Genomic DNA, 24275 nt, shown 5'->3' on the forward strand with positions numbered 1-24275 from the left:
ACAGCGCCGAGCAGCAACTCATCATTCAACAAATGGACAGTAGCCTATAAGTATTTAAAATATTTGTCATGGATGTAGTCGTGTACAGGCGTTATGGTCTATACATTACCATTGGAATTGCCAAGGTCTAGAAATATTCACCTTACAAGTAACCTAAGAGAAATGGCTAATAAATCCACATCAAAGTGTGCAATAGACTTTGGTGAAAGCAAAGGCACCTGCAGTGTTGACGTGAGGGAGGGAAAGAGAGAGGTGATGGAGAGGACCGAGCTCAGACTGAGGTGTGGTGGTGACAGCACTGGAGGGGAGGGTATAGGGGGGCTTACGAGGGGGGTGGAGGCCCCAGGGGGCTCCCTATCATTGCCAGGCAGCCTGCGGCCATGCCTCCAGGCTGAGAGGCTTTACCATTGTTCTGCTGAAGGGGGGGGGTGCTGTTTAATAGAGTTTAATGAGTTGCGCCGTGCACGTGCAACATCCCAGCCGGTTTGGAAATCGCTGTGTGACTTGAGCTATCCCTCTCAATCTTGATCACCAGCCACCCTGCATTTATAGCTACTGGTCCTCAGCTTATGCATGGGGCACATCATGGTGGAACTCAGTGTGCTTCAGATGCCAGTTAATATACTGGCTTTTTTATTTCCTATGAGTCTCTGCCACTATTGTGTCCCTTTTCTAAACCAATGCTTATAAGCAACATGAGTTTGGATAGGGCCCACTATGTCATGCAGACGTGTAATGATGCACCTGAAAGACATTCAGTCACAGCTGTCATTACTCATTCCCTGTAATAAATATACCTTAAGTAAGAAAAAAAAAAAACATTTTGAACTGAAATGACTATAACGTGAGGGATTTATTCTATTCTCGTTGAGTGTTACAGAAATCAGTGTAAAATAAACTTGGAAAAGCTTAACCTAGAAATACTGGACTACAATCAGTGGCACTGGCAGTGAGACAAATTATGGAAGTAATGTCTTGTTGAAAGACAAGTCAACGTTAGCTGTGGCAGAACAATAGCCATTGTGTTATTGTTTCATATATAAATAAATCATTTCTGATTAAAGAAACATACAAGGGTGGAGTTAGTTACTCATTTCACTGCGATTTTTCAAAAAACATTTTTTTCCAAAAGTGACGAAAATTAACGCTAAGGCTCAAATGGAGAGCAAGACATAGATAAAGAGTAAGAGAGAGAGAGAGAGAGAGAGAGAACGGATGGATGATATCCCACTGATGTTACACAGCACAGCCACAGGATGCTGAATGAGGAGTCAGGCCTGAGTGAATCTGAATTTAGGTCAGCCTCGACCCCCCTGCCTCACTCCATCCCACCCCCTTCACAACATCTCCTCCCCCTCCATCAAAGATGAATTCAGACATCACGCAACCCCACAGTGTGTGTCCTGGAGTACTGCCTGGAGACTGGGTTTATACTGTATGTTGCATAGACTACAGGCAATGTGAGTGTCTCGCACACAGGGAATGTAATACATTTGGCAATGACAACATTCATGTATTATGTATACATGTATTACAATGTAATACATTTGGCAATAACAAAATTCATTGTTCATTACCTTGACAAATAACTGCAGACATTTACCTGATTTTTTAAAACATAATTTTCAATATATATTGTTACCTGAATGATTCCACAAGAAATGTTATTACAGGCTACATCTGACCATTTTACCATTGTGCATTTAAAATGAACTCACCAACGTTTGGGGAAATAAGCTTTCCCAAAAAGTTGCCGTGTCCCAGCACATGAAATAATAATAAACCATGTGATTTCTACTTAAAACAGGCTAGTTCAACAGCTTAATAAGGAAACCTGATATGAAATAAACTCTAAAGTCTGTTGAAGTCATAAGTTTGCCATCTTCAGTTTACAATATCTTTGTTTTGCAAGTGAGAGGCTAACTCAGAGAATTGTTTTTGAATGACTGTGACTGTTTGTGTGTCTTATAGGGCGAATTCTCTCTCCACTGATAACGCATTGGCAGTAAGTACAAAGCATGTCTGTACACAATGAAATGAAAGCTTGGCTGCATAGCCAGTTGAGGGTTATCACCCTTTGAATTCTGCAGAGGAAGATTCCGGCTTCCGCTTCCACAACCGGCTGGCACAGTCTCAAGGAAACAGTAGGGGCCAATGATGTGATGTTTCAGAGGAATGCAACATTATCTCACAGCCATGTAATCATTAAATTGCACTATTGTTTTGATAGAATACACATTTTCAGGAAAACCAATGTGTTAGTAATACATTAAGGCGTTTATTGTATGCATTGCATTCTTCATTACTTCACAAGCATTCTTGTTTCAAAGCGGGGTTTTTTATCATTGCAGATTTCCTCTGTATAAAAAACTTAGGAAAGCAAGTCTAACAAGTTCCTCTCAAAACATGCCATGAGCCAAGCTCTGCAACAGTCTGTGATAAGATTACACAACAAACAGAGCCTTCGCTCAGAAATGAAATCAAATACTCAGGTTTACTTTGGTTACCTTAGCCAACATGCATATGTACAAAAGAGATGATGTATTGTTTAATCAAAGGCTAGCAGCAAAGAAAAACTCAATAGTATGTTATGTAAATTATTTATATATCCGATTATCTTTGTATATTTTATGAATGTGCAACAGAATGGCAGATTTGTAGACCAGCTAATCTAAACATTCTTCCTGGTGATTTGACATGACTTTAGAGTCTGTTTTGCACCAATGTGATGGTCATGTTGTTTCGGGTTCATTCCAAAACATTCAGATAATGAGCTGATAAGTGGTTAATGATGAACATCATCAATAACTTCTGCAAATAGTTCTTCCTCTGACCCTGAAAGGGAAGGAGAGGTTTGTTCTGGTCAAACAATAACCCCAGAAATGAATGAACCTGAATGAGACCAACCCATTTTTTTTTTTTTTCAGATTCAGTATGGTGGAATACATGTAAGGGCAGTCATGACATGCTGTTGTGACAATAGCATCCGAACTGCATGCACCGCATCATGTTCAACCAAGTTCAGCTCTTGTTTCCTGTGTTGCCATGCTTCATCTTGTCATCCGGCCTTCAGCATTTGTAGTCTGATCAGTCTTTGAAGCTCGGCCATAAAGGATGTCGGCTACAAAATGGCATTGCCAGGGCTGTGTTTATGAGACGCGTGAGGGGGGAAGATGGACGCAGTGCTGCAGCACAGTCACAGCACGAGCAGGCAGGCTCCCCACCGAGCCAGTGATTGATCTTCCTCCCCAAGCCTCCCGTGAGGAGGAGAGAGTGTGTGTGGGGAGGTGGATGGAGGAGCAAAGAGGAGATGTGAGGAAAGATGGTGGTGGTGGTGGGGGGGGGGGGGGGGGGATTCAGTGCACTTCTGTTTGGTGTTTCCGAGGTGCATGGGGCTTTGTGTGGAATTGTCTCACACAAACAGAATGGTGAAATGGATATGGTGATAAAAACAAGTTAGAGTTTGGGGGAGGGGTTGTCGGTGTGAGTATTTCCTTATTCATGCGTAGCTTATTACCATGTCTTAAGACAGCATACCAAGACAATCCCCGCAATCCTTTCTCCATTATTCAAAGAAAACAAAAAACACATCTTTAACTTAATCAGACACAATTGTGTGCACTTACATTGCATGTCAACATAGAGATGCCTAATTAGTTACACCTAGTCGGCTACATTTATTCTGTTGACTGAAATCCTATTGGGCAGGAAAGGGATCATGTTTCATTCTCCTCAGTTCCTAGACAATTATGAATGTTGTTAAATGAAGCTGAAGTAACACAGTGACAGTGCCCCTGACCCAACTTGATTGAGATGTGCTGCTGGCATTACATTCAAAATGAACATATTTTTCCCTAAAGAACAATACAATTTCTCTCCTTCAGTTGATATTTTGTCTTTGGACTATTTTCAATTAAATGTAGGGTTGACATGATTTGTAAATCATAGCATCCTTTTTCAATTTACTTTTTACAAACATCCCAACTTTTTTTGGAAATTGGGTTGATAGTACTGCACTTCACTAGTGGTCAGAAAGAACGAAAAGGATAGAGGCTATGATATAATTTCCAAGAACCATGATGTTTAAGATTTTGGTATGAGCTTCATGTGCACTTCAATCTTACAGTTACAATATCGTTATTAATACATTATCATGGCACTGAACTGCCTTGAACTATATTTATAATAGATTTTAAACCTTGTCTACTGATATTGCACTATTCCTTTCAATTGTCTATTGCATCTTGCTTGCGACTGTTTAGGTGTCCAAGTCCATCGCAACCTTGACAGGGACAAAAAGGAGGCGGACCTTCTTGCATTACCCCTCAGTCAAATTCCTTGTTTGTTACCGCAAACCTGGCCAATAAAGCTGATTCTGATTTGCATTGCCTAATGTATTTTCACCTGTTCCTAATAGCCTAACCTATAATTGCTATACGCAAATGTTAGCATTTTCACATATTTATTTAAGCCTTTGTAATTATGATGTGATCCATTGCTGTCCATGCTGCCTCATTTAACAATTCAGGAGAACAACCTGAAAGGGGTCTGAACAAAATCCTTGATGAGTCTCCTCTGCTTTAACCCTCACTAGTCTGAAGTTATCTTAAAGTGCTGAGTCTTTTCCTACTCTAATGTCTATGGACAGTAGGCTACAAAAAAAAAAAAAAAAAAAAGTCTTACACTTTATAGGCTACATCAGGCCTCTTACAGAAAATAATACTGGACGAGGTAGCCAATACTTCTTGAATAGACCAATTGCGCCATCTGCTGGATTGTTTTAGTAGGCTACATGACATGGACAGAGAACAATAGAAAAAGATGCTGGCATCATAGCCTACCCTTTTCAGTGATGCAGCACTTGTTTGCACCTCCATTTGCTAAACATGTTGTCCTTCTGTGCAGCTGAGGCATTAGATAAACCTTGGATCCTTGAGCCAGCTCAGACTGTCTGAGTGTCTGTCCTTTTCCACCAAGGAACTGGCTCAAGGTTCTAGGTTTGTCTATGCCTCAGCTGCACAGATTGGACAACATATTTAGCAACAATATAGTGTGCAGTGTAATAAACGTATATTTGAGATTAGTTTATCAGAAGACATGTCCGCAAATCCACCCTGTTTCCAGAGTATCTATCAATACCTGTCCTCATCAGCTGACTCACTCAATGGACTCAACTGAGGAGCGGAGGGGTGGGGATTCAGGGAGAGTAATCGATCCTCCCCCTCTCTCTTCCGCGCGGTATTTGGAAAGTTCCATGGCGTAAACGAAGCAGCTGGCAAAATCACCAGAAAGTAGATGACTGGCTCTGGCATGTTTTAATTTTTGTCAAACTTTATTTTACTGCACTTTTGCCACTAGCGTTGTTCAAAATGAAAGTCGAGTGTGGTCAAAGCAGTGACGGAACTAGTTTTGTTTGCCATGCTGAAGGAGGGGTCGACTGTGCTGAAAATGCTGAAGGAAACGAACAAGGAATGTCCGAAATTATTGTCCAACTTGACGACGAACTACCTACTCCCTCGAGCCCAGAAACTTTCTCTAGCCCAGAAACCGACATATTTTTATATGCGCCTGTTTCAGACTTTGAGGAAGAGGACGGGGATAACTACGCTTCGGATTCTTCCAGTGTCCCAGCTGGTAAACAACAGTCGTCGATTAAGTCAAGTAACGTGAACGTTAAGAAGATCAAGTTGGAAAAATGTGAGATATTAACAGTAACTGGCCAAAACTCTATTTCTATAATTAATTTAGAGATAAATCAAATGTCAACATTTAATTTGGCTAGGTGATCCAGCTGAACCAGGTGATAGGCCTATGTTGCTATGCCCCCGCACTGTTACCCATCTTCACCACCTGGCTAGAGTCAAGCATAGCTGCTAGCAAGTCGGCTAGTTCTAACAGTTTTGCTGTTTGAAGAGATGCCTCATTGGTTGATATATTGAATGGCTTTTCGCGGATGGGCTACTCTAGGCAATCAGAGATGATGCCCTTACCCTAAAGGTTATATTTCAGGTCAAATAGAAGAGAGCAGTGGGTAGGCTACCTCATCACAGCGGTGCCCAGTCCACATAACGTTACAACATAGATGGCTATTCAGATGGCTAATTCCTCCTCGTGTTATTGTTGTGCTGAGTATGTGTGTTTGACATTGAAGACATTGAAGACATTGACTTGAAGTAAAATAAGAGCATCTTAGTCTGTGCTTGTGCTTCAGTCAATGAGACAATTTATCATGCAATAGGCCTCACATATTATTTTGTACTATCACACTACCTGCAGTTTTCCATTTTCTGTAACAGGTGCAGAAAAAAATAGGGTAATTCCCAGGAGGACTGATCGAAAACCAAAACGGAAGAAAACAAGCAGTCCTGTACCCAAGCAAAATAGTTCACTGTCCACAAATGGCCAGGTATTTCCCCCCTAAGAGACTTTTGAGCTCCATAATCAAATCTAGTTTATATCTGACCTTTAGTTCCTGTATAATATTGGACATCAAAAAATAAATGCCTGACCTCCCTGTAATGTCACAGCCAAAGCGACGAGGGACAAAGAAATCACATGTTAAGATTCAACAGTGTACATCGGGCCAGGCTGAGCAAGACCGTAAGTTGAGGGAGACAGCGGGCTGGATCCCAGCTCCCTACACCAAGCCAGAAACTGCCATCAGCCCACAAGCAGCCATGGAGCCACCAGGTTTCCCCTCTCTTCAAGGCAAGGTTAGTGATGTCACACCCAGTTGTGTGCTGCTTCTAAAAAAGGTGGTGATTGTTCACCTGCTGGTGTATTTGATTACCATTACAGTCGAGTGAAATTGTGATAAGAGGCTGTTGCACACACAGGTTTGTTAGGAGAATAATGCATTATTATAATGATAAGGACCATTGAGGACTCTACAAGCATTAGGTTGTATTGATGTAGGGAATACTGAAGCACACTGCTCTTAGTCTTTGTTTTTCATTTGTCCTGAAACTCTCTTCTTGTACAGATGGAGGAACCATTCTATGAAGGGAAGGACAACACTTTGCTAACAGTGTTGCAACATTGCCAGGTATGATGCGCACACATGGCCAGGGGTCTGATGGCCCGCTTTCGCCATGACCACTTTTCAGTTAACACCTTGATACAATTGTGATGTACTTGGCAAGTACTTTGGAGAGATCCTTATCAATTACTTCTGCTTTGCATTGTTTCACTGTTTGGCATTATAGGTAAATACAAGTGTGTGTGTTTGTAAATGAGTTGATTAGTCTCATCATTCTGAAGGTTCAATTGATGTAGATGACTTTCTTTCTGCTAGACGTTGTGCAAAGTTGTACAGAGGCTTGAACACAAGATTGACAACCTTCAAGCAGATTGCTCCCAGCTGCGTCTCCTCATCAACAAGGAAGACTCAAAGAAGGTACAATGCTTTATACTTACATAGGCCTATGTTCCCAGGTTTATTCCACTTTGTACAAACAGTATGATTTGTTTTGTACATTGAATTTTGTGACATTATTTGCTTGGCATATGCCTTGCATTCCTGACTATAGTAGAGCCCTTGCAGAAATGGGTCTTGATCAACAATTCATCCTGTTGGTTAAATGGTTGCCAAAGGTTGACCAATTGATTACGTTTTTAATAGCCTGAGCAATAAAATTGTGTAGCTTCTGTCTTTGTAATCCCATTGAAGTAAAGTAATTACAAATCATCTCGCTTTACAATAGTGATTTGGCTCAAACGTGCATTGAACCAAATCATGCAAACGAAACGCACCTGGATGAATCAAGGATGGATGCATACTAATTGACAGGGAATGACTGGGAATTTCACTGCAGTAATGATGTTTTTGCTTCGAAAAATAAATCACACATTTCACCTTTATTGTATATTTGTCCATAATTAGCTCCGCTAGTAAACACAACAAAACAAATTGAACAAAAATAAACATTTGCAGTCACTAAGGTGTGTTCTCTAGATAAGTTGAGTGGACCCCCTAGTTGACAAGCCTTGCTGTGAGTGCCAATTAAATACAATTATTGCTAAGTGGTAGCGTCGGTGTGTGTGGCCTATAATGTGTCAACATTGCTGGGTCTTGGTAAACAATATTTATAGTCAGTATTTGAGTCATTATAGTCTCTGTGTCCATTAAGTTCAGTGATGGGAAGCCGTGCATCTGTAATTGGGTGGAAGTTGTTATTGCAAAATCTGTACATTATTTAGCCTACTCTCTATTGCTATGTCACCAAGACGGATCTTTTTGGCATTGTTATGCAAGGTTTGTGTTAAAGTGTGTGTCCATGGGTATGATTTTATCTGTGTTTTTGTCTTAATGTAGAATATATTGACAATATTGACAAGCTACCCACACAGAACCCTAGAGAGGTAAAGATAGAATTCCTGTTTCATCAGGTGAATCATCATATAGTGCAAACATGCAGGCACCAGTTTACTCCAGTCTTGCCTTTGTTCTTTAGCCACTCACTTCGTCATCTTTGGGGAGAGACCAGCCACCTTCGGGATGCATGGAGCAAATCAAAGTAAACTCTCAGTGTCGACTTCCAAGCGACGGAAATACTTTTACATGTGATACAAACAGTCTCGACCCATCTCAACCTAAAGCCTACTTTGGGGATGCTGACAAAACTAGCACAGACAAAATTGCAGGTAGAGGTCGAAGAGGAGGAGGAGGAAGAAGAGGAAGAGGCCGGGGTAGAGGTAGAGGTAGGAGTCAAACTGCCAGCAGGGAGAAGGATCCATCTCTTTGGAAAGTGCCTCCTGTAAGGGCAAACCAACCCAAACGCATCGTGTCCTTGCCTGTCGCTGCTGATGATGATGGTCCATGTGCCAGCAAAGTAGCCAAGATCCTCTCTGAGCTGCAGGGGAGGCGATCGGCTCCAGGGGTCTCGGTGGAGGAGCGCTGTGAGGCTACTAAGTCCAACAGTGTCTCTAATGGCAAAGAGCAACAAGGTGAGTAGAATGCACCTTTATTTATTTATTTATTTATTTATTTATTTTATTATAATAATTATCACATGAATGAAAACTGAGCCAGACACAAACATTGCGATTCTGTTTGGCCAGGTTTTTTACAGGAAAATGTAATATCTCAAACAGTCAGGTCTGTTATAGAATGTGAACTATAATAGCTGAACTTCATATTTAAAGTGCCAGGAGCTTTCACGTTCATTTAAAAAAAAAAAAAAACCAACCCTGAAAGAGTGAGAAGATATTATGAGCCAGAAATTGTGTTTTGACTGATTATGGTTATGGTTTGCAGTGATGATTGGGAGTGCCTTCAGGAAGGTGTGGATCCCATACTCTGTGTACATGGAGGCCTTTAAGCAGGATGAGCCTCAGAAGGCTTTGGTGCCAGTACTGCATGCCGTTTTTCCTCAAAGTGTCCTTAGCTGTAGCGCTGTGGTCGCAAACCCTCAGAAAGGCATCCAGGAGCTCAACCCAAACAAGCTAGAGGCCATCCGAGGTACGTTTAATATTTATATATGTTTGTTTTACAGTCTGCCTGCCTTTTATCCCTTAAAACTGCTAATGCACTTAGCTTTAGAGTTTAACAATAACTGGTTCATTTTAGTGCTGCATTTTTGTACTTCTGTGATTTAAAACCAGTCCAAGTTGGCCTATGTAAGCACTAAGTACTTTTAGACTGGCTAAAGGATTGCAAAATCAATATTTGCATACAGAATGGCTGGCGGAGATGTACCCCCGGCACGAGCTGGAGGTGAAGGGAAAAGCTTGGGCTGAATGTTTGGGGGTCCTGAACAGCATCATCAAAAAGTTGAAAACCGATACAACTCCAACCAAGACCGCCTCCCTTGAAGTTAACCTGGTAGTGTTTTGATTGGACTTTTTGTGTTGTGACACTTTCGTCTCAGGTACTCTACAAATACTTTTATGTTTTTGATGCTGCTAAAATTACTTTTTCATAGACCACACATAACTAAACATTTTAAATGTGATGTGTGAAATTAAGCACAATTGACTTTTAAGAATTTATGTTTATCTTTTTGTATTACCTTAAATACAGGAAACTCACAAGCTATTTACATGTCTCTCACATCATTTCCTTCCACTTCTACTGTCTGATGTATTCAGTGCAAGTACTGAACATAGTGCAACTTAACCTTAAATATGATTGAGTTTCGGTCTAAAGCCAGTGAGCTACCTGCTTAAAAACACATGCAAAAACCGTGCAACCTTCAACAACATTTCTTATATTTTCTTTAAGTGTTCAGACTCAAACCACTGAACTACAATACACACTGTAGCTTGCATTTATAGTGGGACGTATAGTTGTGTTGATCTGTCCATAACATGACCATTTCCTTCAAATTTTATTTGAAGATGATACTTTAGAAGACTTTATAAAAAGAAAATGGCAAGTTGATGTATATTTACACAAAACTTTGTCAATATTTATTCAATATACAGTATTTTAAACAATTTCTGTATTAATATAATTTACAGCATTATTAGTCAGGGGATGTCAATGTAAATAAACAACACACAAGTAACAAAATAGATAACAGAAGATGATCCATGTTTTACCAAAAACAACAAAAATGAATTTCAGTATAATTTCTTTAAGGCATTACCTGTCGTTCATGAGTGTGTAGTACAATGCCCAGGTTTTGCAATTTCAGTGTAAATTTGAGATTTTAGGTATTCTCCAGACCTTTCTGGACTTTTTCTCCAGAAAAGGAAAACTTATTTGAAAAAACATTCTTTGATGGCTAACATGGTTTATTTTTTCAATGAACTAGCATACATGTCCATTTTATATAATTTGTTGTGAGTTCTTATTTTTATAATTTTTTTAAAGAAAATAAAGTTATCATACATTAAGAAAATGTTAAAGCAATGTGGAGCCTTGGATATCCCCAATCAACAGTATATATTTCTCCAGTAATCTTGATGGTGTTCCAATACACTGAATGAATGAGGATCCCTGTAGTAACACGAAAACAGTTTGACTGGATCTCAGGCACAGAAGGCGTCTAAAAGGAACACGCCACCATTTTTTCACATTAAACTACGTTAGCATTGCACTAAGTTAGAAGCGACGACACACCTCCATGTTTTCCCTATTAAAATACAGTTACACGACCAAGTATAGTGAGACAAAATAAAACGTGGCGCTTTTCTAAGCGATTAAGAAAGATAACTATACTGTAAGGCGTAATAACACATGGGAGCACTTCGACTCGGTGCAGTAATATCACTCTTGGACTTTCAGTTTCACTTTGGAGTGAGGATATTACTGCGCCGAGTTGAAGTGCTCCCAAGTGCTATTCCGACACACATTATAGTTCTACTTCTTACCTGCTTAGAAAGTGCCACGTTTTATTTTGTCTCCCCATACTTGGTCGTGTAACTACTCGTGTAACTGTATTTTAATAGAGAAAACGTGGAGGTGTTTGGTTGCTTCCAACTTCATCTCTGTTTGGATCCTAATTAATTAACTGGTCTTAATTTAGGGAATAATGTACTTTTAATTTGAAAAACGGTGGTGTGTTCCTTTAAGCATTTCTCCTACAGAAATACACTTGTTCGCTTTTGCCTCTCCTCATGTTCCCTTCTTGCGCCCCCTGCCCATCTTGAGGTCATGTCTGAACTTGCGGATTGTGCTGTTGATGGCTCCCACACACACCTTCCAGTCCTGGCCATCCTCCTCTAACAATAACCAGGGGAAACGCTCTTGTAGGTGTTCTGAGAATGCCCAAAACGAATACAAAATAAGACACAAATAAAACGTAAACAATCATTTTTTTTGTGTAATTTAGTGTGTGGTACAAAAAGGTACACTGACACCTCTACTAAACACACATCCTGGGGTATTGCCAGGGAACAACGCAGAAACACACACACACGCACACACACACACACCTCACCTCGAAGAGCAGTTAATTTGTTGTGGTCCAGAGCTTGGATGCCACTTTCATTGTTGCCATGGACATTGCTCACCACGAGCACCTCCTCAGGAAACATGTATTTGATGAGGACGCGTGCTGCCAGCTCAGGCCTGGTTCGCTGCAGGGCTGTGAACATGGCGAACTGGGGTACCTTCACGTCCCGCAGAGGGTTCCCAAGATGCTCTAAAAAAAACAAACAAACCTCATTTCATCAACCCAAGCAATTGCTGTATACACCTGACATATGGATGACGTGCATAGTAAGTGCTAAAGATCAGATAATGGCCGGGTTTCCCAGATGCGTTAAGAAGCTCTTAAGTGCTAAGAACTTCTTAGGAGCGCTCTAAGAACGCTCCTAAGAACGTTCTAAGAAGTTCTTAGCACTTAAGAGCTTCTTAACGAATCTGGGAAACCCAGCCATTAACATTTAAATTTCAGATGGAACTTACCATACACAGTGTCTGAGTAGGACGTCAAACTGTTTTCCTCATCACTTTGTATCCATTTGTTAACCCTCGCGTTGTCGTCTTCCTCCTCACTCTCAGACAGCTCCACATCGATCTCTGCTGTGTACTCCTCTATTGTGAACTCCGTCTCTGAGGTGTAATTCTCTACGGGCTCCTCAATCTGTGCTACGTACTTCTCTGTGGGCTGGTCCACCTCAGGGTCAGGATCTGCTTCTGGTTCCGGGATGGGTTCTGTGTACGATTCCGAGACATCAGGAGTCTTCGGAGTTTCATTCTCGCTCTGTGTTTTCAGCTGTTGATGAAAATAAAACAGGAGACATCAGGCATCAGCCACCAGTTTACAGGGCCATGTTTTCATATGGTCAGATCATGTTTTTTTCTCATTGTGCTACCTACCCGTCGCCTCTTGGCCATCAGACGTAGGTACCTGGCAGTTGCGTTCATGATTGACGTGCATTTTCTCCAGTCTTTGCCTTTCTCTTTGAGATCAAACCGTGGGTACTTTCTGGCCAGCCATTCTGAGGACAAAATCAGTGGTTATCAAATCATTATTAAAGGAGAAATCTGGCGAGTTTTCACATAGCTCTCCATTTCTCTGGGTCAAACAACTGGTTTTACTTTGCTCGAGTTGCTACAGTGTTCCACTTTGGAGGCATGTACGTTAGCTACCACGTACATGCCCATAGAGTGTAGTGCTGCAACTGCCTGGCAACATTAGTTAGAATAGAATAAAATATATAAATTTTTGATCCCGTGAGGGAAATTCGTTTCTCTGCATTTAACCCAATTTAACCGAATTAGTGAACACACACGGCACACAGTGAACACACAGTGAGGTGAATCGCACATTAACCCGGAGCAGTGAGCTGCCTGCCCAACCAGCGGCACTCGGGGAGCAGTGAGGGGTTAGGTGCCTTGCCCAAGGGCACTTCAGCCGTGGACTGGTCGGGGATCGAACCGGCAACCCCCCCCCCCCCCCCATACCGACAGTAGTTGATGACCTCGAGAAGCGGAGATCTATGCGAAAACTTGCTCGATTTCTCCTTTTCAAGTCTCCTTCTCAGCTATTAACAACAACTTATTTATAAATATATTTGCTTTCAATGGCAAGGCTGATTGTTCATCTTACCTCTGATGGCACTGAGCTTGTTTGGATCCAGTTTCTTCAGGCCCCTGGTGGGGTCACCCATAATGTTGCTACAGCTCATCTCCTCTATGGAGAATACACAGCGCATGAGGAACCGGGCAGCCTTCCCAGGTTTGGACATCTTTTCAGCCTTCAGGAGGGCGGTCTGGCTGATGCACACATTCCTCCTCTTGTTGCCCAGCCAACCTGTAGTGCACATTACCAAGTTTGAGAAAATAGTACTCATTATTTGCAAACTGTGTCCTTTTTAGAGCAGGTTTTTTTTTTTGTAAAATAAAAGGATTGTGGGCCATGCTCCCTTACTTTGTTGATTAGGTACTGATTTTGATGGTGTACTTGAAGCAATATCTCTAGAATCTGTAACAAAAATAAAGCAGAAATAAACCCCTTAAAATGATAACATTATGATTTGAGTTGACTACCAACCGAAAACCAGAAACAAAACAAAAATAAAATAGCTAAGCCCTGAAGTTACAGGTGGAGTCAGCAATGCTAACACAGATATCAACTTTGTGATGTGGGCAAAGGAAAAACCACATAAGACCAACCAAAGAGGGCAATAATCTTCTAGACAATCGTGTTGAAGCTTAGGCAGGTCTCCTACACTGGTACAGAGTGACAGGCTGAAGAAAACTTTTGCAGCTGTTGAGTTACAAAATAGTTCTTCCAGTACTGCTGACTTCACCTTTACAGTATATAAAAAAAGTTTATACGTAAGCAATATCTACTTGTCTGAAGATTCTAAACCAGATGGCAGGACCTGTTTTAGGGCTGGCTCCATGTGCTGTGTGAGATTGGCTCTGAGTCTGCTGGTCCAGAACTTTGCTGAGGGGAATCACATGGTTTGAGAAGTTTGCTGTGCCAACGGTCTTAACAAGCTGCGGGGCCAGGCTGGGTAGGCTGGGTGGGCTGGGCAGTCTTGGGGCTGGAGAGAGAGCTGGGGGTCTCTTCACCTCCACAGAGGGAGGCGGTGGAGGAGAACACACACGCACCAAATGTGGCATGGACAAGGCCAGGTCTGGTGCCAAAGACGTGTTCACACTTACAGCTGGAGGGTCTGTGTTCTTGGACAGAAATTGTGTTTTTGGTACAGCCTGTCAAACCATGAAAAACAATTAGAGATGAAAAACAACTATCACTTTGTCTGTTTAACACTGTAAGACCATGGGAAGCTGGATTTACCTTTTGGAACCGTTCTTGAGTCAGCTGGATTGGCTGAATATTTGTCACCTTGGCTTGTAGCTGATCAAACTTCTCATCCAGTTTCTGGATGGCTCCATACATAACCTGAAATAATAATAATAAAACAAAACCTAAATATTTATATTCAAACAAACCTATTTGTATCTTAATTATGTCCCTATATTACCATTATGCCATACCTGGCAATATGCAAGGATTTCACCCAGGGTTGTTAGTTGATCAGTGCCAAAGGAGTCCTTTGAAAATGAGCTCTCCTCCTAATAAATGCAAAATGAGTTAGCACTCTGAAGGTATGCTTTCAAGGTGTTCTTGAGAACTAAAATGTTAAAACAATCCACCTGCCTCATGAAGTTGTTGGCTGTCATTTTCAAGCGATGACTCCCCCTCTTGTTCCATTCTCTACAGAACATGCCAATGTAAAACCGTTGTGTCCGTTAAAATCAATATCACAATTTTCACAAGGCCTTGTGTTCCTTTAATGCCACTCTAACTACTTGTAGTAAGATAAATAAGATTTTTTAATTCAGATGATGCATGACTAGTGTAATAGAACTCTATGGTCATGTTAAGGATGTACCAGGATGTTGATACGTCATCACGTGATGACTTGATATATATACGTGCGTATGTTTGAACAGCACTTCAGTAAAAGTTACGTGAGACAACGGCAAGCTAAAGTGTGGACATCAATCTTTATTACAATTTACTAAATACATTACATGGTGTCAGAAGCGGTTCGAGCCAACGATGCCGAAGTTTAATCCACCGGATGGTTTCTGCTTCGAGAGGCCTGCTGAATGGAGTGATTGGAAGAAACGTTTCATGAGGTACCGAACGGCTACGAAGCTAGATCAAGAGGATGGAGGAGTACAGGTTAGCACCCTTATCTACGCTCTAGGCGGGGAAGCAGAAAATATTTTCGGGTCTTTTACATTCGATGACGAGAATGACGATGAAGATTTTGATGTAGTGATGGCCAAGTTTGATGCTTACTTTATACCTAAACGGAATGTTATTCACGAGAGGGCCTGCTTCTACCAACGTGCGCAGCATGCAGGGGAGAAGGTAGAGACATTTATCCGCGCTCTTTATGAACTTTCTGAGCACTGCGATTTCGGAACTACTCGTGAAGAGCACATTAGGGACCGAATTGTAGTGGGCATCAGGGACAAAGAGATCTCCAGAAAACTGCAGCTTATCCCAAACCTCACGTTGGAGATGACGGTTCAGGAGGCTCGTCAACAGGAGGAAGTGAAAGCTCAAGTTAGCCTTCAAGGTGAAGCTGCATGCGCTGTAGAGGAGGTCGCGCGGGGCTATAGAAAAAACAAAATGGACGAACGAAAATACAACGAAATGGAGCAACAACAAAACAGACACAGCGAACGTGGTAAAACATGTAGTAGATGTGGCAAGATAATGCATAAGACACAAGAGAATTTTCCTGCAATTAAGTCCGCATGCAACAAGTGCAAGAAAATAGGGCACTGGGAGAGAATGTGCAAAACTAAAGTAGTGAGTGAAGTCAGTGAGCAAGAAGAAAATGTAGCTTACTTTCTAGGATCAGTGAAAAGCACACCCCCAAGCAGTGGCGAGCAATGGACAGTTAAGTTGAACGTCTGCCACACACCAGTTAGTTTCAAAATAGACACTGGAGCAGATGTGTGCATAATGAGTGAAGAGACTTTTAAAAATCTTAGAAAAGGAACTGAACTACACTCATCCAAGGCCATGCTGTGCAGCCCAGGTGGGCGATTGAACTGTGTTGGCCAATTCACAGCGAATGTGTGGCACAAGAACATAAAGCACTCATTCCAAGTCTATGTAGTTAGGGGAGAGAGTGTGAGTAACTTGCTTAGCAGAGCAGTAGCACAGGCAATGGGGCTCGTGAAGAGAATCCATGAGGTCAGCGGCGCCGGAGGAGAGTTTGGCCTGCTCAAAACACAACCTGTGCGTATAGCGCTCCAGGAGGACGCCCAACCCTACGCCGTTCACACTGCCCGCAGAGTTCCCATTCCCTTAATGAAGCCTGTTAAGCTGGAGCTGGACAGGATGGAGGCTAAAGGTGTTATAGAAAAGGTGACAGAACCCACAGAGTGGTGCGCCCCTATGGTGCCTGCTCCCAAGAAATCAGGACAGGTGCGTATCTGCGTTGACCTACGTAAATTGAACAAGGCCGTTAAGAGGGAGAGGTTTGTTTTGCCCACAGCGGAAGAGATCACAGCAGAGCTGAGTGGGTCAACAGTGTTCTCTTCATTAGATGCAGCAGCAGGGTTCTGGCAAATACCGCTACATGAGGACAGCCAGAGACTGACGACTTTCATCACGCCATTTGCCAGGTACTGCTTCAAACGCCTCCCATTTGGGATATCTAGTGCACCAGAAATTTTCCAAAGAAAGATGGTGGAGACACTGGAAGGCCTACCAGGTACAGCTGTTTACATGGACGACATCATAGTTCATGGAAAAGATATGGCCCAGCATGACATACGTCTTCAGAAGGTCATGGAACGCCTGGAGAGTGCTGGGCTGAAGTTGAATTCAGAAAAGTGTGCGCTGAGGCAGCAAAGACTACATTTTTTGGGTCATGAGATCGATGCAGACGGCACACGGCCTGACCCAGCCAAGGTGTCTGCTATAAATAAACTGGCCCCACCAACCAACGTCCACGAGCTAAAGAGAGTCCTCGGGATGGTAAACTATTTGGGTAAATATGTCCCGAACCTAGCCGCAGTGGGGCAGCCCATGTACGAACTGTTGAAGTCCGATTCCGCATGGACATGGGGTCCAGCACAACAGTCAGCGTTCCAGCGCATTAAAGAACTCCTAACAACCCCACCCACTCTGGCGTTCTACGACATCGGCAAACCCACAGCCGTCTCTGCTGATGCCAGCAGCTACGGGATCGGGGGCGTGCTGATGCAGCTACACAGCGAGGGCTGGAAGCCTGTAGCCTACTGTTCCCGGCGTCTGAGCGACGCAGAAACCAGGTACGCTCAGATAGAAAAGGAGTGTCTTGCAAGCGTCTGGACCTGCGAACGGTTTGGGAAATACTTGCATGGCCTGGAGGGGTTCCGGCTGATCACTGATCACAAGCCGTTAGTCCCGTTGATGAATTCCAAAGATCTGGATAATGTCCCCATCCGCTGCCAGAGACTCTTGATGCGACTGATGAGGTTCAATCCAACGGCAGAGTACGCGCCAGGGAAAACCCTCGTCACGGCAGATACACTGTCCAGGAGCCCGGTAGGTGATGCGCAGGATGGAGGCGATACAAACGTGGATGTGGAATGCTACGTAGCATCCATCATCAACAGTATGCCGGCTACAGCGCGGAGAATGGACAACATCAGGTCCGCCACAGCTGTTGATGACACACTACAAGCTGTGACCAGATACATACAATCCGGGTGGCCCGACCACGTAAGTAAGGCGCACCCTACTGTTAGAGAGTTTTTCCCCATGAGAGGCGAACTGTCAGTTCACCAGGGCCTGGTGATTAGAGGCAATAGGATAGTAATCCCAGAGAACTTGAGAGCTGATGTGTTAGAGCGTATCCACGATGGTCACCAGGGACTGGCTAAATGCCGGGACAGAGCTGCCTCTGCCGTCTGGTGGCCGGGTATATCAGCTCACATCAAGCAGAAAGTACTAGTCTGTCAGCCGTGTCAGGAACACAGGAGAGCTCAGTCCAGAGAGCCTTTGATCTCCACACCGCTCCCAGATAGGCCATGGAAAAGAATTGGCATGGATTTGTGTGAATACAACAAACAGAACTACTTAGTCATCTCTGATTACTACTCACGGTTTATTGAGCTTCTTCACATGCCCACCACCACAACCGCCCAAGTAGTCGCAAAGCTGAAAGCTACTTTTGCCCGCTATGGAGTAGCAGACGAAGTGGTCAGTGACAATGGGCCACAGTTTTCTAGTGAAGAGTTCAAAGAACTGGCCCGTGAACTAGACTTCACACACATAACATCGAGCCCGCACCACCCTCAAGGAAATGGGCATGCCGAAAGAGCGGTGCAAATAGCAAAAGGGATTCTGAAACAAAAAGACCCTCTCTTGGCACTCATGTGCTACAGATCTACTCCGTGCAGCAGCACTGGAGTAAGCCCAGCGGAGCTCTTAATGGGCCGCAAGATTCGAACCACTCTACCTACCCTTGACCGCAACCTGCTACCTGGGTGGCCAAACAAGCAGAATGTTGCAGCTAAGGACGCGTCTGAGAAAAGGAAACAAACCCACTACTACAACCAGCGTCACGGAGTGAGAAACCTTCCACCACTACGACCAGGGGACCACGTTCTCACCAGACTGGACAACCAAAAGTCTTGGGTCACTCCAGCCGTGGTGACTGGCGAAAGCATCACGCCGAGATCCTACCTTGTGGAGACAGAGCAGGGCGCCATGCTTCGCCGCAACCGTCGCCACCTTCAGGCGGTGCCCAATGTGAGACCATCAGCATCAGGTGCACTGGGACCTCCACCGGGGCAGCCGTCCAGTGACCCGACATTCCCAGGTGGACGTCCGACGGCAGTTGTCACCAGTATGGGCACAGTCACTGATGGCTTGACACAGACCAGGTCAGGCAGGGTCAGCAGACCAGTTGAAAGACTGGACTTGTGAAAGGTTGTGTCGTCCTGGACACTAGCCTAATAATTAAAGAAAAAAAAAGTGGTTTCATTTGATGTGAAAAAGAGTTCCAGTGATACCTGTAAAGTTCTGAAAAAAAAAACAGTGTTTTCATTTGATGTGAAAAGAGTTCCAGTACTGTTATTGATGCCTGTGAAGTTAAACAAAGGTTTCATTTGATGTGAAAAGAGTTCCTGCAGTGATGTTATTGATGCCTCCGATGGAAAATGCTGGGGGGGGTTTGCAATGTGTTCCTGAAGACCATTTCCATTTTCTTTTGCTGGGTAATAGGAATGACAGAAGTATTGTTTAATAAGGCTTAAGTTACATGATTACCTGTGTTAGACATTTCATGGTCCGCTATAGGATGTGTCGTATCCAGTGTTGATAATTTCTGTGTTAGACTGTAAGAATCTCAAAAGGGGGAGATGTAATAGAACTCTATGGTCATGTTAAGGATGTACCAGGATGTTGATACGTCATCACGTGATGACTTGATATATATACGTGCGTATGTTTGAACAGCACTTCAGTAAAAGTTACGTGAGACAACGGCAAGCTAAAGTGTGGACATCAATCTTTATTACAATTTACTAAATACATTACAACTAGCATGACTTCGAGCCATACCATACTGCTGGTTAATGACAAGGACGCAGAGCCCTGCCCTCCTGTGTTCTGAGAGGTGCCGTTAGTCCCCTGCCTGTCTGAGCTCCACCTCTTGGGTGTCTGCATGAGGGAAGTGGTGGGCTGTCTGCCAGTGTCCCTCTGCTGGCCTCCTTTCATGCAAATCGGAAACGGGAGGGTAAAAGCAAAAAGATGTCTCAAGGAAACACTGTAGGCTATATTCTCCTTCAATTATGTACTTTTATTGTCAATTATTTGCAGGGGTGGCATGTGTATTTGAAGTAAATAGTTTTTAATATTTTTATGTACTTAATGTATGTTTATGTACTGTATATAATTGACTAGGTTGTAAAGAAATACAAAATCTCACAAGGAGGCTTACTGTCAATATTCAAAGGTGATGCAGATGTATTTTCTATATTCAGAGTTGAATCATCATCCTCACAACTGTGATGATCTTCAATCATTACCTGATCATAATCTTCCTCAATCTTTATTTGCACACAACCTAAAGAGAAATGAGTATGAATGACTGGACTGGCCACTGTCCACGAATGCAACTCTGTCATGGGGAGTTCACGTTGATGATTTCACCTTGGGACATATACAGTAGGCTTGGCTAAAATAATGGCTGGTACAGGGCATACTTGCAAAGGCTAAACGCATTGTGCATAGAAAAATAGGTCTCCTTTGAAGATTGTATAAATTGAATAACAATTTCGTGGTTGAAATTATACAGAAGGAGTTGCGTAAAAGCTTGAGGAAGATGTGAGAGCCGTTTTTACGCACGTCGAATAGTGCACAACCGGCAGCAATGGTGGAACGCCACCGTGTTTTCGAAAGGAAAGTAGCCTGGTATTAGTGCGCCTAGCAGGACAAAGACCGACAGATGGCTAGTGCTTGACTCTTACGTACGTTTAGATCATTTGCCATAGCATACGTTATTTGCATGTAGCCTAATAGTATACTATTAAAATAGCGTTCCAAATTATTGTTGTTATGAAGATCAACTATGAAGGCTACTTGGAACGTTGTAGACCACCGCCTTTGATTTCGATATCATGCCTATGTGTTATTGTAACACTTACAGTGGTATTCGTCATCAAGACAGCACATTTCTATTTAAGTGGTCCTTCTTTGTTGACGTTTTAAGAGGTAGACACAGAGTCAAAGTAAAGAACGCTATATTGGGCGAGCTGGATTGCTATAGAAAACGTGGAACGTTATCGGTGACAGCCTGATTTCACAATGCAAACGGGCACCATGCATTTCCGTAACATGGAGGCAAGCACACTACCACAGAGCTGGGTATAATGTCCTAGGCTGTTGGGGAAATAAAACAGACAGTTGCATGTTAACTCAACCTAGGCTACTTACTGTTTGCCGACATAGCTTCCAGAGAATGCAGTGGTTCCGTTCAAACCTTTCCTCAGATGCCTCTGTATATCAACACACCCGTTCTGCAGGAACTGTATGTGAACATAGACTAATGTTGCATTTTCACTGGTGCAGACGTCTTCGCAGTAGAACGGCCAACGATTGGTCGTTCACTGCTCGTTAACGTGGAACGTATGCGTTCATTTTCTGTAAACAAAATGCAATGGATGAACGGGCAGACGCCGTTGGTTTGGGTGTAGCCTACAGGCTTTGCTTTGTCACATGAATCTGATCATAATCTTAATTATTTGTGTAGGATTTAGCGGTGACACAATTTTTTTTAGATCAGTGGCAGAAGAGGGTAGGACATAATGAGATCTGTTTTTACATTTCAATTATCATTTCCATTTGACCTGAAATAATAGGCTACACAATATTTTTGCATTTTGAAAATTACTATACCTGACAATTAAAATGTCTGAGTATTAAGATATTTAGGCTGGTGTAAATAATATATACAAATGTTCACTTTGCATGTGAAATTGCTATACTGTTCGGCCATAAGGGCTTGTTAAGGAGACTGCAGTGCTCAGAAATGGTCTAACTCTAATGCATGACTTAAGGGAGAAGAAAGACAAGACATACTGCAAAGCAGTGTGACTGCCACATGGTGTTGCCACCTAGCCTGGTGGGTTTGTGAGTTTGGAAATCGGATTCAGACAGACGGATATACAGCGTAAATTCAGATCCACTGGCTCTGCAGATTTTCTGGTTTCATCCAGTTAGAGAGAAATACAAATTTGCCTTAAAAGCCCAAGGTATGTAGGTAACATGTTAAGCCCAATTCACACCAAAGATTCCCGACGCGACGAGACTGAGTCGCAGCAGTGTGAATTAGAAGTTGCACGTAGTTGCAAGCCGTCGCAAGCCGTCGCAAGCCGTCACAGAGCATTAAACACGTTGAGTCGCAGTCGTAAGGTTTTAGAACGTTGCGGCTCGTCTCGTCGGGAATCTTTGGTCTGAACCCTATACTTTAGATATGCATAAAAAAACATAGGCTAAATGTGTTCCATCTGGTCAATTGCTGATATCCTCCATAACTGTTCTTGGTATAAATTATGAACTAGGGCCAAGGGTGTAGGCTAAACGCAAGTAAACACAGTTTATCCACCCCTGAAATTTCAGAAACAGAGTATATCCACCTCTCAAAAGAGTTTTTTTCACAAATTGTAACTTTTAATGTTCAGAAATCACTGTATTATCCACATTCACTATTATGTAGGTTACACTCATCAACACTCTAGGAACCATTCAATACAACTGGTATTGTTATAAACATTGGACAATAACTTCCACCGTCATCAAACATGTTCTGAATGTCTTTTTAAAAAAAATCGTATGTTGCATGGCACAGTCCATCTTATCATGATGCCAGAATTCATACTTTACCCACCTCTTATTTTACTACTACACCCCTGGCTATAGGGTGATGCACATCCTTGACCGGAAGGTCTTTGCTGTCATGAAAACATCATACATTTTATTTTGTAAACACTGGCCTTCATTATTCTAGTGTTGTCTGCAGGTCTACACTATATTGTCAATAGTTATTGAAATGACCCTGAAATGGGTAGACATCGACAATGACTCCAAACACACATAAGCAAGCAAAATTTTGGTCCCACTAACTAAAAGGATTGAGGTAATGGAGTGGCCAGCTCAATACCCTGATCTCAACCCTATTAAAAAAACTTCACAGGAAGTGTGTGATGTAGTTCGGTCATCTTGGGCAGAAATAGCTGTTCAGCTGCAAGAAGTTCGTTGACTCAATGCAATATAGGCTAGATTTGCATCAAAAACAATGTTTATGCAACTAAATATTAGATCAATTTAAAGTGAAGTTAAATCTTGAAAAAAAAAAAAGAACAGATTAATATACATTTTCCTTACTTCCTGTAAAAAAATAATTCTTTTGAAAATATCTTTATAGCTTTTATTTCCATATTTCACATGTAATAGAAACAACCACTTGCGATATATGGAAATAAAGGCTATCAAAGATATTTTCATTTCATTCACTTTTTAACAGACTGCTATTTATTTGAACACAACTGTAAATCAAATAATAGACGGCCAAAAGATGAGCCTTGGGGGACTCCATATGAAATAGAATACCAGGCACAAAAGCAACTATAGTATTCACGATTTACAGTGCTTCAGTACAGTACCATTTCTGTGGGCTGTAAGTTATGTCAAAAGCAGCACTGAGGTCCAATAAAAACTATAGAGTGCTGACCTATGTACTTTTTTTTAATATATATAATGTATCATACTCGGTCTGTTAACTTGTTATGCAAGAAATGGGCTCTCAAACGAGAGTTAGAACAACCATGGGTTGTTCTTGGTATGATTCTTGGTATGGAAATATGTCATCAGCTGGATGGACACCACTTTCTTAATTATTTTGCTTAGGAAGACAAAATTAGAGACTGATTTGATCTAAAGTTATTCAGCACAAAGAAGTCTAGCTTTACTTGAAGAAGCCATTTTATGATTATGCGGATGACTAATGCAGGAGTGACTGATTAACAATATTAATCACTGATTCTGAATCTGCCGTTTCAAAGCTAGCGTGAAAAAGTGTTTGGTACTGGGTCAGGAGAGCACCTTGAAGACATCCGGAGTGATATTACTGTGTTTAGGTTAGCTTTGTTTAGATCAAATGCTAAGAATACGCAGACATGCTGATATTTGCATTTCTGTGAGACAGGATGTTAAGCAGTATTTATATTTTCTCTGTAATTGTATTACTTTACTATACAATGTCACAAACACCTTGCATTGATCAGATGATAATAGGTCAGGTGGGATGTGAGGGATATATCTTGGATTGATAAATTAAGCACAGACTGG

General features: G+C 42.3%; 2 protein-coding genes across 4 annotated transcripts; one reads left to right on the plus strand and one right to left on the minus strand.

Moving 5' to 3' along the window:
* Nucleotides 1–5184: 5184 nt before the first annotated feature.
* Nucleotides 5185–10036, plus strand: si:zfos-905g2.1 (uncharacterized). Of its 2 annotated transcripts, none has more exons than XM_062556691.1 (8): nt 5185–5634; nt 6297–6406; nt 6528–6713; nt 6983–7045; nt 7295–7396; nt 8454–8946; nt 9257–9460; nt 9678–10036. In XM_062556691.1, the coding sequence occupies exons 1-8, from the start codon at nt 5370–5372 to the stop codon at nt 9833–9835; spliced, it is 1581 nt and encodes a 526-aa protein (XP_062412675.1). In that variant the 5' UTR covers nt 5185–5369; the 3' UTR covers nt 9836–10036. The 2 variants fall into 2 exon arrangements, with proteins under 2 accessions (XP_062412675.1, XP_062412674.1); XM_062556690.1 differs by having other exon boundaries at nt 5186–5697.
* Nucleotides 10037–10282: 246 nt separating this feature from the next.
* On the minus strand, nt 10283–21447 carry zgc:113423 (uncharacterized protein LOC569178 homolog). 2 transcript variants are annotated; one of them, XM_062556688.1, is made up of 13 exons: nt 21363–21447; nt 20368–20579; nt 19989–20137; nt 15066–15122; nt 14903–14980; nt 14703–14807; nt 14281–14614; nt 13824–13877; nt 13503–13706; nt 12770–12891; nt 12356–12665; nt 11886–12089; nt 10283–11703 (listed from the first exon to the last, which is right to left on the minus strand). In XM_062556688.1, exons 2-13 carry the CDS (start codon nt 20552–20554, stop codon nt 11561–11563), a joined length of 1947 nt encoding a protein of 648 aa, XP_062412672.1. In that variant the 5' UTR covers nt 20555–20579; nt 21363–21447; the 3' UTR covers nt 10283–11560. The 2 variants fall into 2 exon arrangements, with proteins under 2 accessions (XP_062412672.1, XP_062412673.1); XM_062556689.1 differs by having other exon boundaries at nt 20368–20493; nt 21363–21439.
* Between the last annotated feature and the right edge of the window lie 2828 nt (nt 21448–24275).

The sequence above is a fragment of the Sardina pilchardus genome, chromosome 15, assembly GCF_963854185.1.
Source record: "Sardina pilchardus chromosome 15, fSarPil1.1, whole genome shotgun sequence".
Lineage (NCBI taxonomy): Eukaryota > Metazoa > Chordata > Actinopteri > Clupeiformes > Clupeidae > Sardina > Sardina pilchardus.

Coding starts and splice junctions, on each gene's coding strand:
- si:zfos-905g2.1 (XM_062556690.1), top strand. CDS start 5,370: ATGAAAGTCGAGTGTGGTCAAAGCAGTGACGGAACTAGTTTTGTTTGC. Junction 6,407..6,527: donor CACTGTCCACAAATGGCCAG/GTATTTCCCCCC, acceptor GTAATGTCACAG/CCAAAGCGACGAGGGACAAA. Junction 9,461..9,677: donor CAAGCTAGAGGCCATCCGAG/GTACGTTTAATA, acceptor ATTTGCATACAG/AATGGCTGGCGGAGATGTAC.
- zgc:113423 (XM_062556688.1), bottom strand. CDS start 20,554: ATGACAGAGTTGCATTCGTGGACAGTGGCCAGTCCAGTCATTCATACT. Junction 13,878..14,280: donor TGGAGCCAGCCCTAAAACAG/GTCCTGCCATCT, acceptor TTTTTGTTACAG/ATTCTAGAGATATTGCTTCA. Junction 12,892..13,502: donor CAAGCTCAGTGCCATCAGAG/GTAAGATGAACA, acceptor TTTTGTCCTCAG/AATGGCTGGCCAGAAAGTAC.